Source organism: Choloepus didactylus, chromosome 13 (genome assembly GCF_015220235.1).
Source record: "Choloepus didactylus isolate mChoDid1 chromosome 13, mChoDid1.pri, whole genome shotgun sequence".
Lineage (NCBI taxonomy): Eukaryota > Metazoa > Chordata > Mammalia > Pilosa > Megalonychidae > Choloepus > Choloepus didactylus.
In genome coordinates this window covers 86972258-86990616 of record NC_051319.1, presented here as the reverse complement: position 1 = coordinate 86990616, position 18359 = coordinate 86972258, and the positions used below count along the sequence as shown (strand labels likewise).

At 41.3% G+C, this 18359-nt stretch overlaps 1 protein-coding gene across 8 annotated transcripts in view; it reads right to left on the bottom strand.

The window, feature by feature from the left end:
• The window catches only part of ARHGAP26 (Rho GTPase activating protein 26), a 456250-nt gene that overhangs the window by 313462 nt on the left and 124429 nt on the right, over positions 1-18359 (bottom strand). For all 8 annotated transcript variants that reach the window (XR_005211383.1, XM_037801456.1, XM_037801453.1 and 5 more), the window contains exons 5-7: positions 15048-15149; positions 8203-8313; positions 712-816 (exon numbers count right to left, since the gene is read on the bottom strand). Coding sequence is in view for 7 of the 8 variants with exons in the window: in XM_037801456.1 (XP_037657384.1) it covers positions 712-816; positions 8203-8313; positions 15048-15149 (318 nt within the window). In the remaining variant the exon portion in view is untranslated. The remainder of the gene's footprint in view (positions 1-711; positions 817-8202; positions 8314-15047; positions 15150-18359) is intronic.

Sequence of the window (18359 nt, the reverse complement as noted above, 5' to 3'; positions counted from 1 at the left end):
CTCTAAGACGACAGAGAGCGAGCCATGTCAGGGGTAAGTTCCAGGATTCTATAAGCCATGCAATACAATCCAGATGGGCACATTTGAGTTTATTTCCTACAAAGGATCATCTGGAGACATAGAAAATATACAAACTACCATGGCACAATCACACACCCAAGCCCCAATAACTGCTAACCAAAGGGCCATAAGCAGGTTTCTGTGCACCGAACGGTCCTGCTGTTTAAAAACTGGGAAAATAGACTGGAAACAAACCACACTGTCTTGGATTTCCTGTCAGCCTTACTAAGAGTTGAACAAGAGCACGTCCTTTGAGCCAGAGGCCAGTATGTGCTCCCCACCCCCATTCTCTGAACACGCACTCCAGGGTCTAAGGGGCAGGCAGCTAGATGCACAGAAGGGAGGCTGGGGTAGGGTGCGGTGGGATTTCCACAGCCAAAGGAAATCCTGCCCCGGGTGCTACAGATTTAAAACATAATCAACAGCAGCACTTCTGAGAACATAAATAGTGCTCTGAAATAATGGAGAAGAGGATGATGGTTTGACCTGGGGCCGCCAAGCACCCTAGAAATGCCTGCTCCTCAGCTGCCATTTGAACCCTCCTCACCTACACTCCAATCCAGATAAGTGGCCTCTAGTGTCATCAGACCCATATTTTGTTTTTTCACTTCCCTAACCAGAGAAAGGACACCTGTTCCTTTGCCCACTCACGTTCTGTATGCTAATGGTCAACTGCATCTTGAAGTCACCGAAATCCTTGGCCAATTCATAACCGTGGTGATAGAAAGTGAAGAGTCCTTGCAAGAAGGCCAGTAGCTGTAATGAAGGAAGGCAGGCAGAGGTCACATAAGCAAGTTGAAAAGAGGTGTATGTAGCTGTATCTCAATTCCCAACACTGATTCAAAAGTCTAGAATAAAGTAATAATAACGGCTAATATTTATCCAACTCCTTCTGTGTACCAGTCCCTGTGCCTTTACATGTACTGTCTCACTGACAGTATGAGGAAAGTAATACTTTCATCCACATTTTAATAATGAGAAAGCATATCAGAGAGGTTAAGTAACTTGTCCAAAAACACACAGTAAGTGGAAGCTATGATTTGAAACCAACACCATGCTCTTACCATGTAAACCTCATCGCTTCCTTAAGAAAATTATTTCTTCAGATACTGAAGAGCAGGACTCCAACTCAGCTGCCTTCAAGTGCATAAATGATATCAAATTATCTTGTAGAAGGGTATGGTCATATTAATAACCAACAAGGAAAGTAGAAAAGGAAGATGGAGTGTCCTTGGTCTGCAGTCTACCAGGCAAAGTCAAATCAAAGAAAATTATTCAGATTAGACTTAAACTACAGTGTGTTTCTGTGCTTTCTTTAAACCATTTGAAAGTAAACACTCTGGACACTTTTAGTAAAATATTCCCAATTTTCAGTAAAGATATTCTCCCCAAATTCTCACTTAAATTCCTTCAGGCTAAAAGGTAAGCCCATTCATTGTTTAGTCTTGTCTTTAATGAATACTGAAAACATATGTTCACCACAATTCTCACAACATGCCTTCATATACTTAAAAACTATTAGATGTCCCCACTCTGAGCCCCTGCCAGCCTTCACTTCTCCAGGCTAAATAAACAACGTTCCTGTGGTCTTTCCTCTCAGAGCTTATAGCCAAACCTCACTGTTGTTATGCTTTCCTGGCCCCTCTCCAAGCTCTACACATCTTGTCTCAGTTCCAAACCCTACACATCTTGTCTCAGTTCCAAACCCTAACCTAAAAAAGGAATTATAATAACAGCCTGAACAAAATTTAGATAGACCAGTGTACCTCAGTACCTATCACAAGCTCCTGGTCACACATTTGGGAACCATCCCCGGTTCTAACTTCAGTTTCTCAGTGCTGATCCACATTTTCTTAGTGGTCCTCCCTCATCTGTCTACCATGTTACGTCAAGACAGATTCGCTTTGCCTAGTATTGTTCTATTCAGTTTATCATTCCCTAAATGAAAGTATTTTTTCTTTTTTTTATGTAGTCCCACTTATTTTCAACTAATTTTGCTTTATCTAAGAGATAGCCTTAATAATGAGGATGCAGGGCACTGATCAACCCCACTTTCCCACCTCCACCCTGCCTACTTTCCCACCGAGCTTGTAGAAGGAATGGTAAGCAAACCCAAGGAATGTGCTACTCAATCTGGGCTCAGAGGAGAGGCCGAATAAGCCACATGCCCATCCCAGCTTATCACAGAGCTCTGCATGGGGAAGTCAGGCAAAGCCCAAATTGTAACATTAGGGTACCTTGGCTCTACCATTGTCCCCTGTGCATCTACCCTCTTAGATCCCATGGGTGGTGGGGAGCAGGCATTGCTGGGTCCTCTGGCTATAAAAACATCCAATGGAACCATATAGAGACCCCTTACATAAATCAATGACCCCTTACATAAATCAGCCACAAAGAGTCACCAAAGACTAATAATGGACTCTTGGTCTTCAAAGATGGCCAAGCCTTTGTATTTACTCGATGTAAAACACTTTTTTGATAGGAACCTTTCCTTCTAGATAGCTCCAGTAACAGAGGAGAAGGGGTTCTATGCCCAACCTGGTTCCAGTATTCACAATGACAACTGTTCTTTCCCTCCTCTTATCTCTTCCCTCCCTGCTGTCACTGAATGCTGTGCCCCATCAGTTTTCCAAGGCACTGAGCCTTCCTCAACTGGAGGATATTGCAGAAGATAAGCAGTGAATTCTAAGGTCAGTCCTCATATTAATTGTGATTCATCTTTCAACTTAAAGTAAACAGGCGTCTCTTATTCAGGATAATTAAAAACTCTCAAAGAGCTCACTAAGACACCACCTGGGCAAACACCCAAGTATCCCAAAAGCAGAAAGTTACTAATTTTTATCCTGGTTTTCACTTCCGTTGGTATCATACCTTGATTGCCCATTTTTCTACAGGAAATGATTTCTTAGATATTATCATCTTTGGCCCACTTCCTCCTTCTCCCCTCCTTCTCCTCTCCACCTCCTTACATCCCCTTCCCACATCTGTATGAACCTTTAAACCTGTTGCCCAGTGTGGAGTCAAGTTCACTGCTCAGGGGGCAGGAGAAGCCCACAGAAGGACTCCAAATATGAGTGGATCTGGCTGCTCCAAAGAAATGCTTCTACTCAAACACAAGGAGGACGAGTTTGCTGTAGCCCCATCTGGTTATCAGACAAGAGCAGTCAGCATGACCACTGAGGCTCCTCGCCGAACAGGCAGTGCTCACAGCACAGCAAAGGAAACACCAAAGGAAGATCTTCCCCGCCTCCCTTTTCCTTCTTCCCTGCCCTTGTTTTCCTCAGAGAATAACTGTAATCAAAACCTATTCCTACTTCTTAGCTGACAACATAGATATAATTTATTTAAAAAAAAAAAACCAAAAATGTAACTTCTCAATTTAATAATGGCTACATCATTTTGAACTATCTGACAAATGTTTGTTACTCCCCTTTATAGGATGGAGCTACCAATAAGCATTCATTCACTCAACGAAGAAAAGGGCAGCTAATAGAATGATGATGAGCTAAACTCAGTCAGAGCTGGGCTAGGGAAGCCACATAAGGCCCCCTCAGTTCCTCTTCTGTAACAGGGAGATAATAATGGTACCAATTCCACACAGGGTTCTAGAGAAGACTAACTGAGATCATCTATATAACGGGCTTAGTGCAAATGTGACAGCAGGAGCTTTTCAGCAAAATGGAAATATAATCAGACTTATGTGTTAGGAGATGCACTGTGGTGACAGAATCTGAGCCAGACTTGAAAGGGAGAAGCCCACGGCAGGATGCAACAGATGGAAGGAAAAGAATGAAGACCTACAATGGGATAAGAGTGGTGGGAAAGGACAGGAAAGGACAGGAAAGCACAGCACCAAGAAATATTCTGGAAGTGAAACTCAGAGAACACCGTGTCTAATGAACATAGAGAATAAGTTCTCTGTAGCACTAGCTAACCTTCAGTTATAAAAACTCAGAGAACAGAGGAACATGGCTTCACCTTCATGAAGTCAGTGTGTCATTATGTGCAATCAAAATCTCAGGAATATTTGGTACCGTGACAAGAAAATAAATGCTTCCATGGCAAAAAATATATATATGGTTTAGTTCCCAAAAGCCTGATTTCTCTTCCTTAGAACACTAAGATTTTGGTTCTTTTTCTACAGGTCAATAAAATCCTGGTACTTGAAATTACTTTCTAAGAAACAAATGAACATGGTTAACATGCATGAATTTCCTTGGATGGCCCAAATATTCACTTGACTGCAACCAACTCAAAATATGAAATGCAAACCCAGATAACTCCAGCAATTTGGTTCAATAGATTCCTTGCTGGTTTTCTTTCCACTTGTAAGCAATCAAATGGTTATGTCGCATAGAGGTTAAAAGCAAGGTTGCCCCAGCTTTGCTATTTACTAGATGTCACCTTGGACAGGTAAATAAACTTTGTGCTTCCATTTCTTGGACTGATAAGAGATAGCAGTATCTATACCAAGAGTGTTATAAGAATTAAATGATACAATCCAGGTAAAGCACTTAGCACAGTACATGATTCAGTTTTAGCTAATATCATCAATTACTTCATGTTCTTTCTTTGTACAAACTAGGCCAGTGGCTCAAACATTAATATGGATCAAAATAACCTGGAAGGCTTACTAAATACAGACTGCTAGGCCCCACCTCTAGAATTTTAAGTCTGGGATGAAGCCTGAGAATTTGCATTTTTAATACTTTGAGAAACACTGATCTAGTCAGTTGCTTTTTCATTGCATGAATCCCTTCTCCCTATCCACAGCTCCTGAAGTCACTGACCCGCTGGGGTATTCAGAAACAAGAACTTCTTTGGAAAAATGAAAGTTAATCATCTGAATCCCATACCCAGCCTCTCAAGGCTCATTTAATTTAACTCAGGGCAAGTCCCCCTCACTTCCTTTTCATGGTAACATGATACTGGAAGTTTGGTTTTTGTTTGTTTGTGTTTTTTTCCTTTGCCACTAGCTCTACAGGTGCCTTATCATGTGACCTGGCAAACATCTGAAAACCACAATGATCTTCCAATCCTTAAATCCCTTTGGCACTTCTATATCCTCTGTCCTGAACTGCCTGCTACCTTGGCTAGCTTTCTACTATATACGTCTTGCTTCCCCAATGACACCATAAACTCCTGAGACACAGCAGCTGGGTCTTTAAAATTTTCTACAATTCAGTGAAGAAATGCTTTTAGATTTAGCAAGACTATATTGAAACAGGTAGGCCCTGTTAATATTGCCACTTGCCTCCCTTGCTCATTTGAGGAGATCCTGGGTGGCTGAAGCTGCTATGTTCCTCTCCCTCAGAATAAAAAATAATTTCTAGCTTTTTACTGAGTGCTAACCTGGTTACCCCTGTTCTAAGCACCTTACATGGATAAACTCAGTTAATCCTTGTGCCAGTTTGAATGTATTATGTCCCCCAAAAACCATTATCTTTGATGTAATCTTGTATGGGCAGACGTATCAGTGTTGATTAGATTGTAATTCTTTGAGTGTTTCCATGGTGATGCGCCCCACCCAACTGTGGGTGATGACTCTGATTGGATAATTTCCATGGAGGTGTTACTTCACCCATTTGGGGTGTGTCTCAATTAAATCACTGGAGCCATATAAATGAGCTGTCAAACAGAAGGAAATCAGTGCAGCTGTGAGTGGCATTTTGAAGAGCAACCGAGAGTGACATTTTGGAGAGGAGCTACAGCCCTGAGGGACACTTTGAGGAATGCACGGAAGCTGAGAGAATAGCTGCAGATGAGAGACAGTTTGAAGACAGACATTGAAAGCAGACTCTTGCAGCGGAGAAGCTAAGAGAGGACAAACACCCCAAGAGCAACTAAGAGTGACATTTTTGAGGAACTGCAGCCTAGAGAGGAATGTCCTGGGAGAAAGCCATTTTAGAATCAGAACTTTGGAGCAAACGCCAGCCATGTGCTTTCCCAGCTAGCAGAGGTTTTCCAGATACCACTGGCCATCCTCCAGTGAAGGTACCCGATTGTTGATGACTTACCTTGGGCACTTTATGGCCTTAAGACTGTAACTTTGTAACCAAACAAACCCCCTTTATAAAAGCCAATCCATTTCTGGTGTTTTGCATTCCGTCAGCATTAGCAAACTAGAACATTCCTCATAACATCTTTGAGGTAGGTGTTATTTTATCCCCATTTTACAGATATAAAATGAGGCAGGGAAATAACTTGCTTAAGCACATACAGTTTGTAAATGGCTGAGCTGGGATTTAAATCCAGGCAGTGTAGCTCTAGAACCCTTAACCATGATGCTAATACTGCCTCTCAAAGCAATAATTCCTCCAAGACACTTACATGCCACAGTAGAATGCCAGGAAAAAGAAGGCTAAATCCTCTTTTTTTTTTTAAGAGCGAGGAAGTAAAGAGAAGGAAGAATTAAAGCCTACCCAGATCAGCAGAACCTACCCAGCCTAGGTCGACTAGAACCCCACAGATATTTGTAAAATAAATGTTTACTGTTGTAAGAGGTTTTGTGGCTACTTGTTACCCAGCAAAAGCTAACAGAGACAACACTTGATTCTCTAGGAATACCTACAGAAAGATCAACATGAATAACAAAAGCAGATGGGCCAGTTAGAATGCAATTCACCAAAAGCAGGCAATTAAAAAATAATATTAATTAGTATACACATATAGATTATTATACTCACAGTATTCTTCCTCTAGAAATTCTAGTAAAAGCAAATAAAAATAATGCTAAAGTCTAATTCTATGTGACAGCCTTGGTATTCCTGCCCTGACCACAGGGAAAGACTCTTTGGTAAACTTTCCTGGATTGTAAAGCTGGCTCTAACATCTCGGTGGCCCTAAGCAGGGAAATCAGTGAGCTCGCCTTTCCATGCTTCTTATACTTCACCCACCCTGCAGAAAGATGGAAATTTCGACCTGAAACCAGTGCTAGACAGGAAGTTAGCTCTAAGGTTTCCATTATTTGGATAAGAAGACTGAGGTAATTAAAGACCACAAGGAATTTTCCAGACAAAAAATCCTGGAACAGAATCCTGAGATCATAGCTCCAATACAGTTAAAGATACAGGCATCATATTATAAAGCCATCTGGAGTCTTGCTGCAACTTCTAGCATGTCTACATGCCAAAAAGGGACCTCAAAAGTTCATAAATTAGAAATGGGGCACAGCATGCTTTTTATGAAAAAAAGTGGTCATTTTCTTTCAGTTTCTTTAAGTTTTATTCTTATTTGCTTACAAAAATCACCCTTTCTTAAATCTAGGTAGTTAAGGATCTTATTTTTATGAAAATCCCAAGTTTGGATCTAAATCAGATGCCACATATTGGCTGAAAAATGCAAGGTCTGCAAGAGTTTAAATTGAGGACTATTTTGGGGTTCCTTTGATGTCCTCCTGCTGTGGATTCTGAACACCAGTGCCACAGTGGGTAAAGCAGCACCATGTCTGAATGAAACCACAACCACACTGATGTGGCCTAAACTAAAGTTAGACTTTTTCCCACTCTGCAACCTGTATTCCCACTGGGACATTCTGCCCAAGTCCAAATCTCAATAAGGTTCATTCGACAGAATCTCCATGCTGCTCTGGTTATAGCAAACCCACAGTGAGAAATCACTTTATATAGCATGTTTTTAAAACATGAATGGGAGAGGGAGGGGCTTTGAATCCAGAGCAGCAAAAAGAGAAGGGTATCATGTATATTCCCCTTTTCCTTTTTCTCAGGTTACTACTATATTCAGATTATCTGAGGGAGGGGGAATTGGTGGAAGGGGAGGGGAAAAGTCAAGGTGTAAATGCTGTTGCTGGGCAAGATGAAAACATCTCCCCTCTGGACTCCTATTTCCACCTAAAACCAAATAGCAAAACACAGGGTAGCTAGAGGTAGGAACTAATCCAGTCAATGGAAAAATACTGCTAAATGCTCTGTCTCCATCACTGTGGTTGTACAGGAATGGCTGCTGAAAAGAATCCAGGGTAATGAGATTGACAAAGCGCTGTTACTTGGCAGAAGGCACAGGAACAGGGCTGGCCAACCTCTTCATCAACAACTTAGAGTAATTTGTGATCTACCAGCTAACTGGAATAGGAGTTGGGGAGAAAAGTATAGGTACATCATTAAATACTGGGCAGCTACTTACAGGCTCCACAAACTCAAACATCTTTCTCTCCTGGACTTCCTGGACTTTGAAGACATACTCCAGAGACACTTCGTAGAAATGCTGCCGGACCAGGTCCACTTGGCTGTCTGCCTACAGACAAGAAGGAATTTAAGTGAAAATCAAGTCAGTACCTAAGGAGAGCATTCAGCAAGCAGGCCAGAAAATCTCTGGAGATAATTTTTTCAAAAAATCAAATAGCATGAAACTGAAATAAGAATAATGATAATGGTTAGCTGAGAACAAACTTTGCACCAGGCACCCTGCCCACAGCTGCACACACATTACCTTATGTAATCCTCATTAAAATCCTATAAAGAAGAGGAAAATGAAGTCTGCTAACAATAAGGGACCTGAATGAAGTCACACAGCTAGTACATGGCAGAGCTGGGAGTTCTAACCTGGTCAGTCTGTCTCCAAGACCTGCAATCGTCCTGAAACCACGAGGCTCTATCACTTCCCAGGAGCAGTGGGCAGACCTGTGCTCCCTGGAAGGCAGAATGTTAAAGGGAAAGAGAAAACCTGGAGAGTCATGCCCATCCCATCCTTCCTAATGAGCAAAAGGAGCTGCTAGAGGGCAGAGAACACAATCTGATCAATGTGCTTGTCATGAAACTCAGAAAAGGACATGGTTCACATGAGTCCCAAATACCTTCTTTGTGACAAGGATAAACTGTCAGTTTACCCCAAGCGGAATAATTATAATCACTGTTCCCTCTGAATCTAACTTATCCCTCTGTGCAGGTGAGTATGGTTAGACATCTGTGTGTGTCCAGGACAGGCCCACATGTGGGTACAAAATTAAACCACAGGTGAGGATCTAGAACCCAGGGTATAAATAAATATGTATAATAGAGTCCCAAGGTTCTTCCACATTGATAACCTCAACCATCACTCTTAAGCTCATAACCTTTCCACAATGTGGCTATATCAACTCATTCTTTCAAAACAGGTAATTACATGGAAAGCACATTTCAATGATAAAAAAAGATCTGAAGTGAATATTGTTATGCAATATAAATGAATATCCTGCTAGTAGGAAACAATATACTTTGTTTTCCTTAGAAATGAAGAAGTCAGAGAACTGTCTACAATGTACTTTACTAAGACAAAGTCCCAAAAGGAATATTTCTTTCAGTGTTCCTTTAGATTTCTGCAGAAGAAAACTGGGAAAGATATTTACTTCCATTATACTAAATACTGTATACTACTATGACATCTTAAGAACTTGGAAAATCACTGATTCAGCCAACATGAGCAAAAAGAAACTCCCTTCATGGAGTTTCAGTATAGAGAAGAAAAGAGACATTAATCAAATAATCATGTAAATAAATAGAAAATTAAAAACCCCAAGTGCAAGCTGCTATGAAACTTCCCCTGACTGTGACCCCAACACATCTCATACCTCCTCCCTGCCTAGTCTGGCCAACTGAAACTGCAAATTTAAAAAAGGGGTTTTCTGAAAATCTGCTCAAGTGCCTCCCCCAGTTAGGCAGGGATGAAGAAGATAGAAGGAAATTCCTCTGAGAAAACCAGAGCCAAGTCTGGCATCAGAGAGCTAAGCAGAGCAAACACCAGGGTTCAAGTTCCAGTTTTAACACTTTCTAGCTGGTGGAGACCTGCCCAAGGCACTTATCCTCTCTGGGTCTCTTTTCTACATCTGGAAGATGGAGATAATAACATCTGCCCTTGCTTCTGAGTAGAGCTGTTTCAAAGAGGAAATGAATTCAAAGATGCAAACAATTTGAAAACTGTGAAGTGTCCCCTGCATGTTGGTGGTTGTCATCACCGGGCACTTTAGAGCAGACGGACTTCAAACCAAAGCTGCCATATCCTCTCCGGGAAATTACACTAGTGTCCCTGCTTTCGTTCTCTCCCTACCCCAATCCAATATCCAAATCAGATCATCCCACAGCCCCTTCAACTCCTTCCCACTTCCCAAGGTCTGCAAGGCCCTGTGTGATGTGCCCAGCCCTCCAGCCTCATCTCCTCCCACCCTAACCCACTTTCAACTGTACTCTACCCACTCTGGCCTTCTTCCTGCCCCCTTATGCTCCAAAACTTTCTTGCTTCACAACCCTTGCATTTGGTGTCTCTTCTGCCTGAAAACCTCTTCCCCTGGATAAATATTCAAACTTTTTCCTACTTCAGTGCCCAGTAAGAAATACTTTTTACATTATGACCAATAAGCACACTGGGTAATATTTTAAATTGTTAACAAAACTTACACAAAGTACTAAGTGCAATAGATGCTCATATATTTTATTCTATCCTAGTCTTCTCTATTCTATTTCATGACCCAATCATTCAGATTTTATGACAAAGCCACAACTTGAAGAACACGGTCCTTTGGCTTTACTTCGTTTGTTCCTTCTCATTGTTCTGGTCTCAATTCAAATGACATCTCCTCAGAGAAGATTTCTTTGACCACATTATCTTAAATAGGTTACACCAGTGAGTTTCTATCTTTCCTCCTGATTTATTTCATATCATTATGTGAAATTCTTAAGCATTCTTTCCTTTTCATGTATATTGCAAACTAGAATGTAAACTCCATAAGAGCAAAGACCTTGTTTAATTTACCCACTTCCATATCCCAGTGCCTAGAATGGTGCCTGCCAAACAGTAAGCGTACAATAGATGCTTGTGGAATGAATGAATTAATGTCCATGTGGTCATCAGTCAGCACCAAAGGCATGTCCCTGCAGTGACCCAGCACTAAAAAGAAACACATAACTCAATGCATTTCCACAGGAAAAGGAAGAAGAAATCTCAAGTGGAATGGTATGTTTTCCCTGCCAATTCCCCCGCTTAATCAGAGGTTTTGAATTCACCATATCCTTAGACACTCCTGCTATGGAATCGGAAGCCAGGATTCCAACCCAGCAGGCCACTGCACAGACACTCATAGAGAAGCATCCAATGAATATATGCAGAACTAATGACAATGGTTTTTGAAGCAAGCTTCTTAGCCACTGAAGAATACACTGATTTTTTAGATGTCCACTAGATGGCAGCGTCATTCCACATTGCTGTCCTGTAATTTCACCCTCCAGGAATTGTAAAAGCATTCATTCAGAGCCTGGCAATCAGGGAACAATTCTGGATAATCAATGGTGGTAAATTTCATCAAAGGCATACGATGTATTTAACAATATTCCTAAAAATTGACCTTCTAATAAATGTTAAAAAAAAAAAATCATCACTAAACAGCTAGAAGACCTTGAGCAAATCACTTGACCCCTGCAAGGAACTCAGTTCCTTCCTATTTAATTCAAGGAGGCTAGACCAGATGTTCACCTAGGTCTGTCCCTCTCTCCAATTGTATTTGCATGACACTGGCGATGAATAGCAAAGGCTGGCAGACAACAGAGTAACACTGCTCCCGTCAGAGAGAAGCGGAAGAGCAAGCTGGGTTAAGGGAAAGGACTCCAGAGCCAGAATTCCAGGGTGCAAATGTCTACTCCTCTGTTATCAACTATGGGCCTTCAGCAGGCTATTTTAACATCCGTCAGCCTCAGTTTCCTCATATATAAACGTCCGTACATCATAGGGCTGTTATGAGGATTTGAGGAGACTCCATGTAAAGTGCTTAAACACAGTATTTGGTGCATAAATATGCATTCAATAAATGTTAGCTGCTTTTCTTGTCGTTAGAAGTAACAGTATCATTATTGTCACTTTTAGATTTTTATTGAATTTAATTCAATTCAGGTACAATTAAAAGCAATTCTTGGGAACTGGCCTGAATAGATGAAGAACTTACAAGAAAGACCTGCTACCTAGTCCTTGTCCTCAAAGTCTTTAGAAAACATGGGGGGGGGGGGGCGGATAAGACAAGAATTCAAGGGACTATAATAACAATGCATAATGGAAAACATCCTCAAGATATGCAATAGGAAAAGTCAAGAAGAATGCCTTCCAGTTTGAGAACAGGGAAAGGAGAAGAATAGGTAGGCCAGCCACAGGGATAGTATTTTATATATGTGCGGCAGGCTACAGCTTACCTTCTCGTTCGTGAGGTAGGCAGGGCAATTATTTTATGAGTATTCCACAAATGATGGAACACAGTTCAGAGAGGCAATGTGACTTGCTCTAGGTCACACAGAGAAGACACAGCGGAGCAGGCCTTGAAATAAGGTCTCTCTTTTCCAGTCCAGTGTTCTCATCCCTACACTGTGCTGTCTCAGGAGGAGATGGCATTAGGATAGTCCTAAATGAAAAAGATGGACTCATCTCAGACTAAGTCAGCAATCCCCAGGCATGGAGAGAATGAGCTCAGAAGAGAGGCACCGACACGATGACTATGATGTGAGCCTTCCAATATCAGTACGTGCAGGAACAATCACACATACCTGCTCAACTCTGTACCTGCACTAATGGTGTATGGTCATCCAAACCATAACTTATAACCCTTTAGACAGTGTAGAGTTAGACAGATTTGGTCATTGTAAACTGTGGCTAAAAAAGGCTTTCCTTAAATACAAATTAGCTTGCAAACCCTAAATGCCAACCGTTGCTACAAGAATGATAATCAGAAAGCAAGGGTATAAGGACAGATCCTATATGGAACTAAATATTTATCATGGACAATCTACATATCCTTGGGTATCCTCCAGGACCATATCCCACGTCAAGTAGAGAGTAGCCTTTATCTACTATCCCATGAAAATAAGCATTTCTTTAGCCTTTTCAATCACATATGAAGAATCACTTCCTCATTTACTTCTTTTTCCCCTCATGCACAGGATCTTTAAGGAGAGGTTAATGTTTCCTACTTTCTACAGCTCATACCAAATACTTAATTGCTGTTTGCTGGTTGGCCAATAACTCATCTGCAAAGCCCATTATAAACATTTGTTGTTGTTGTTGTTGTTGTGTAATCAGGCTTCACCACTCAAAGAATTGGTTTAAGCATCCATTTCAAAGCAAAGTGTTCTGATAAACAACACATTCCTAATAGAAGACTTAACAAATCCAGGATGGGTTGGGCACCACCCCTCCCCACCCCAATCCTCCACCCCCACCCCCGTATCCTGAGCTTAGTCTTTCAGTTCCTTTGGCTCTCGGGTATTCAAATGAACTTTCACCTTACGGAAATTCTGGCATGGTATTTGCTCAAAAAGAAACCAAAATTTAAAATAAGGGTTAGCCTGGAAGTCATAGCCTCTCCTTAGCACATATCCTGAGAGAGAGCAAGCAAACTGTTAGGAAGTAAGATAACAGTGAAGCCAAAGCTGGGGTTCAATTGGGAAGCTGCTCTGACTCCCCCCAAAATAAGTTCTCTGCTATGCAAATCTCCACGATTTAAATAAAACTGATCATAGCTCCACAGCAAAGCTAACTTTTCTTTCCAAGTGAAGTACTTCATAGAAGACCCCATGAGAAAATGTGGAGGTGTTGGGCTTCCTCACCTGGATTGTTGCTGATGTTCACACAAACATTGAGAACTGGCAGTTTGGTGTGCTGAGCTCTCTATCTCGGGACTTGCACTTATGAAGCTCGTTACTGAAAAGGAGAGGCTAAACCTGCTTATAATTGTGCCTAAGAGTCTCCCCGAGTACCTCTTTGTTGCTCAGATGTGGCCCTTTCTCTCTAGCTAACCCAACTTGGCAGGTGAACTCATTGCCCTCCCCCCTACAAGGGACCTGACTCCCAAGAGTGTAAATCTCCCTGGCAACACAGGATATGACTCCTGGGGATGAATCTGGACCCAGCATCATGGGGTTGAGAACATTTTCTTGATGAAAAGGGGGATGCGAAATGAGGCAAGATAAAGTTTCAGTGATGGAGAGATTCTAAATGGAGTTGAGAGGTCACTTTGGTGGGCATTCTAATACACTATATAGATAACACTTTTTAGGTTTTAATGCATTGGAACAGCTAGAAGTAAATACCTGAAACTATCAAACTGCAACCCGGTAGCCTTGACTCTTAAAAACGATTGTACAGCAATGTAGCTTACAAGGGGTGACAATGTGATTGGCCTTGTGGATCACATTCCCTTTATCCAGTGTATGGACAAATGAGTAGAAAAATGGAGAGAAAAACTAAATGAAAAATAGGGTGGGGGAGGGTGATTTGGTGTTCTTTTTTACTTTTATTTTTTATTCTTATTTTTACTTTTTCTGGTGTGGGGAAAATGTTCAAAATATAGATTGGGGTGATGAATGCACAACTATATGATGGTACTGTGAACAGCTGATTATATACTACGGATGATTGTATGATATGTGAATATATCACAATAAAACTGAATTTAAAAAAAAAAAAAAAAAAAAAAAAAGACCCCCATGCAAATCCAGAAAGAAAGCGGCACTGGTGAAAGAATTTATTTTCTTGAAGCAAGGTTACCAAAGCACAAAACACATTAGGAACAATAAAACATAAAAACATTGCTTAAAAAACAACAAAAAAACCCTAATGTCAACATTTTTTTTAATAATGACTGAAACAATGAAAAATGCACATTAGGGATGGATAGCCAAAGGGTTGCAGATGCTCACATTTATTTCAAATCACTGATACAAGGCAGGAAGTAAAGGAAAGGTAATAGAGGGCAGAAATAAGGTCAAGGGGTCAGAGAAACAGGAAAGCAGATCTCAGTTTGAAAAGAAGATGCACTTTCTAGCCATTAGGGCCACCCACCAAGGAAGTGGGTGATCTTGGCCAGCAGTATGCTCCTCAGTTGCTGAGGGAGGAGCGGGTATAAAGGCAATCCAGGCATCAGCCGAGCGATGGAGATCAAGCTCCTGGTTTCCAGGGCCTCTTCCATACCCACCACACCACAGAAGAATTACAGACTTTATTCTAATAGAGTTTCTTACCTCCTGAAGCTGAGATTCTTTCTTTTTGGAGGACAAATTCAAGTGTTTTTCTAAGATGCCACAATACTTCTCTGTCTCCTTGTCATACTTCTTTTTGGCTTCCTGGCAAAAAGAGAAGTGAGGAGAGGAGGGGGAAAAAGGGTAAAATATTGCAGGAATACAAGCAGTCTCAGTCTTCTCATTTCAGAGCCACATAGTTCTCTCAGACCACAGAACAACAGCAGATAGTGTGGCTCCTAGTCTTTAAATAATGCCCATTAAACTACGGGGTCACCACCAACACACAGGGTTTGAATACCTGTCTAATGTACAGGCACCGCAATGCCAGAAACAAGGTAAACACCAGTATTTTGTGCCAAAGCCAAGACTCCAACTTCTAAGGATTTCAACTGAAACAACAAAATTTCTACTTCCTAACCCATAAGCATATTCAAAGGAAGGGGAGAGAAGTTAGCTATGAAGCTAATACCAAGGAAGGAAGATCTACTTACAACTTGAACAGGACAAGTCTAGACTAAGGCAGATCTAGCTTTAACAGTGTTCAAAAAGTACTTCTTGACATATAAACCTAAATATCTCCTGACACAATACTATGATATCTCGGTCTTTAAACTGAGACATAATTTGAAACAAAGAAGAGTGGCACAATGTGTTTGCTAAAGCACCACTTATTAAAAAAAAAAAAAAAAAAAAAAGATGCACCATCACTGCTCAAGGATGTGGTTTGAGATAAAGTATGGGACATCCAATAAATATAATTAGGAAGGCTATGCAGTAATATGGAAATATGTGCTCATGGTATAATGAAAAATCATAATAGCATGGTACAAAATTAGGCACATCCTATGTAGTGTGTGCCTACATATGGACAAAGATTAGATGAGAACACACTCAAAATACTTGTGCTAAGGAAATGGGAAAATGGTGATGTTTCCTTCCTTGGGGAAATTTATATTATACCCAATTATTGCCTTCAAAGTGAAAAATAACATAATATTATGCATAGTAATCTCCACTTCCCCCACCAAGACTTTGAATTAGGTTCTATTTTTATCCTCTATTTTACGGATTAAAAACTGAGACCCAGGGAGGTTAATAACTTATAAATAGTCATGGAGAGTTACAGAGCTGGGATTTGAGCTCTGCACCAAACACCTCCAAGGCCCATGCTCCCAAGGCAGACAGTCACAGGCTATCCCTCCTCCTGCCTCAGTCCAATGGGGCTGGCAGGCCAGGGGCTGGAAGAAGGTTGGTAGACATTCCTGCTTTTGACTCCTGAGAAGCCCACAGGGAATATTTTTCTGCAACTCTAAGATCTATAAAAGGAAAAAACTATCTCTGGACAAATAAGGAAGCTCAAAGACTACTCTTTACTCATTTCACAATTATTTCATGAGCAACCACTGTAAGGTAGGCCTCACTTTAGGCATTGGAAATACAATACAGAAATGGTCCCTACCCTCATGGCAGGGATGTTCTAGGAGAAGAAGAAACACAGTTAACCAGTCAACAAATAAACAGCATAATTACAGATTGCTACAAGTGCTACCAAGAAATTAAACAGTACGGTCATAGAGATTCTTTAGATAGGGTGCTCAGGAATGGTTCACTGGGGAGGGGACATGTGAGCTAAGACCTGCCAAACACCTGAAGGGGTAGAGCAGAGCTTTCCAGAGGAGGAGAACAAGTACAAATGCCCCAGGGCAAAGCATACTGAGCCTAATCTGGCCCAGAAACGCCAAGAAGTCATCCCCTGAAGCCCTGAGAAGCTCTCCGTGATACCAGAACACAGCAGGATCCTAAGTCTCACCGAGTGGGGAAGATAATCAGACTCTCATCTTAGCTGAAATGTATCTGCTTCTAAAAATCTGAATTTTTGCTTAAAAGACTATTCACATACAAGAACAATTAAACATGCAGAGGCAAATGAAGAAAAAGCCTGAGAGGACATTACTACTTCAAATTTGATGAGGGCTACAGGTAAGGCACTTGACTCAAGCAATTCTTTTCCTTTACAGAAACTGGCAACTTTGAGCTGGGGCCCCATCTATAATCAGTGCCGGCATATCCATTCCCATCAGCCTTGTCAGCAGCCCCAAAAAGGAGAACCCTGGTGCCAGGACAGCCCAGCTGGCCAGAGGTGAGAAAAGGCCCGGGAACGTGAGTCCCAGGCATTCTGTGACATTCTGGCAATTCCAGCCTCCACATTCCACGTTCAAGAGGGCAGCCAAAATTAGAGAAAGGGAATCGGTTTCTGTCCCGAGAAAAACAGCAACAAGACCTCTGCAGAAATAACCCTACTAAGATTTAGATAATGCCCTTACGATGAGAGAGTGGTATTACTCAGAGTTACTCAGCACACGAGATGCTTTTTACCTCACCTAGAGGATCCCCTGTGGGTTGGCTAAGTGGATAACAGAGTCAGGTTCCTGGAATTTATTCCCAACCCTATATGGACTCTAAACAAATCCCTGCCCCCCTCCAGAAATCCATTTCCTCAACTATAAATTGAAGACGATTGGACAAGATAACCCCTCAGGTTTCTTTTTCAGCTCAAAGACTATTTAACAAAATAAGGATAAGAGCATTCACTTCATAAGATTTTTTGGATCAAATGAGGAAAAACCATAGATGGTGCTTAGCAGAGGGCCTGGTACAAGGAAAGTGCTCCGTGAGGATGATGACGGTGGTGAGGCTGATGATGGTGGTGAGGTCACTGTCCACCAAGCCCACCTCCCTCTTAAGAACACCAATTGCTTTCCAGTCCCAAGACATGTAACCCTTCCAAGCACATAACACATTTTGCAGTAAGTTTATTTATATCTTTTTATCCAATTCCTTTCTCTCCAACCACAGAATAAGCACAGTGACCACGTCTGTACTTGTTCTCCTCCATATACCACTGTGTAGTGCAGTGCTGGGCACAGAGCAGGCTCTCACATCTTTTTAATCATTGAATATAAACCATCTGTCTCAAATATAACAACTAATGTCAAATAACTGCTAAATGTATGACAGACTCTATTCTAAACACTTGATATGAGTTTACTCATTTCTTCTTTGTAATAACTCTAGGGGAGGTGAGTACTCTTAGAATACCATTTTACACATCAGGAAACAGTCATGGAGAGGTTCAGTAACCTCCCCAAGTTTACATGCAGAAGTGGGATTGGGACTCAAGCAGTCCAAGCTCTAGGAACCAGTCTTAACCCCAATTCTTCAAACATCTATTCTACGTTCATTACAGAATCCAGATCTCCAAATGTTCCTCCAATGTAGGAAAAGAAAACACTTCCCAAACTCGGACATCTG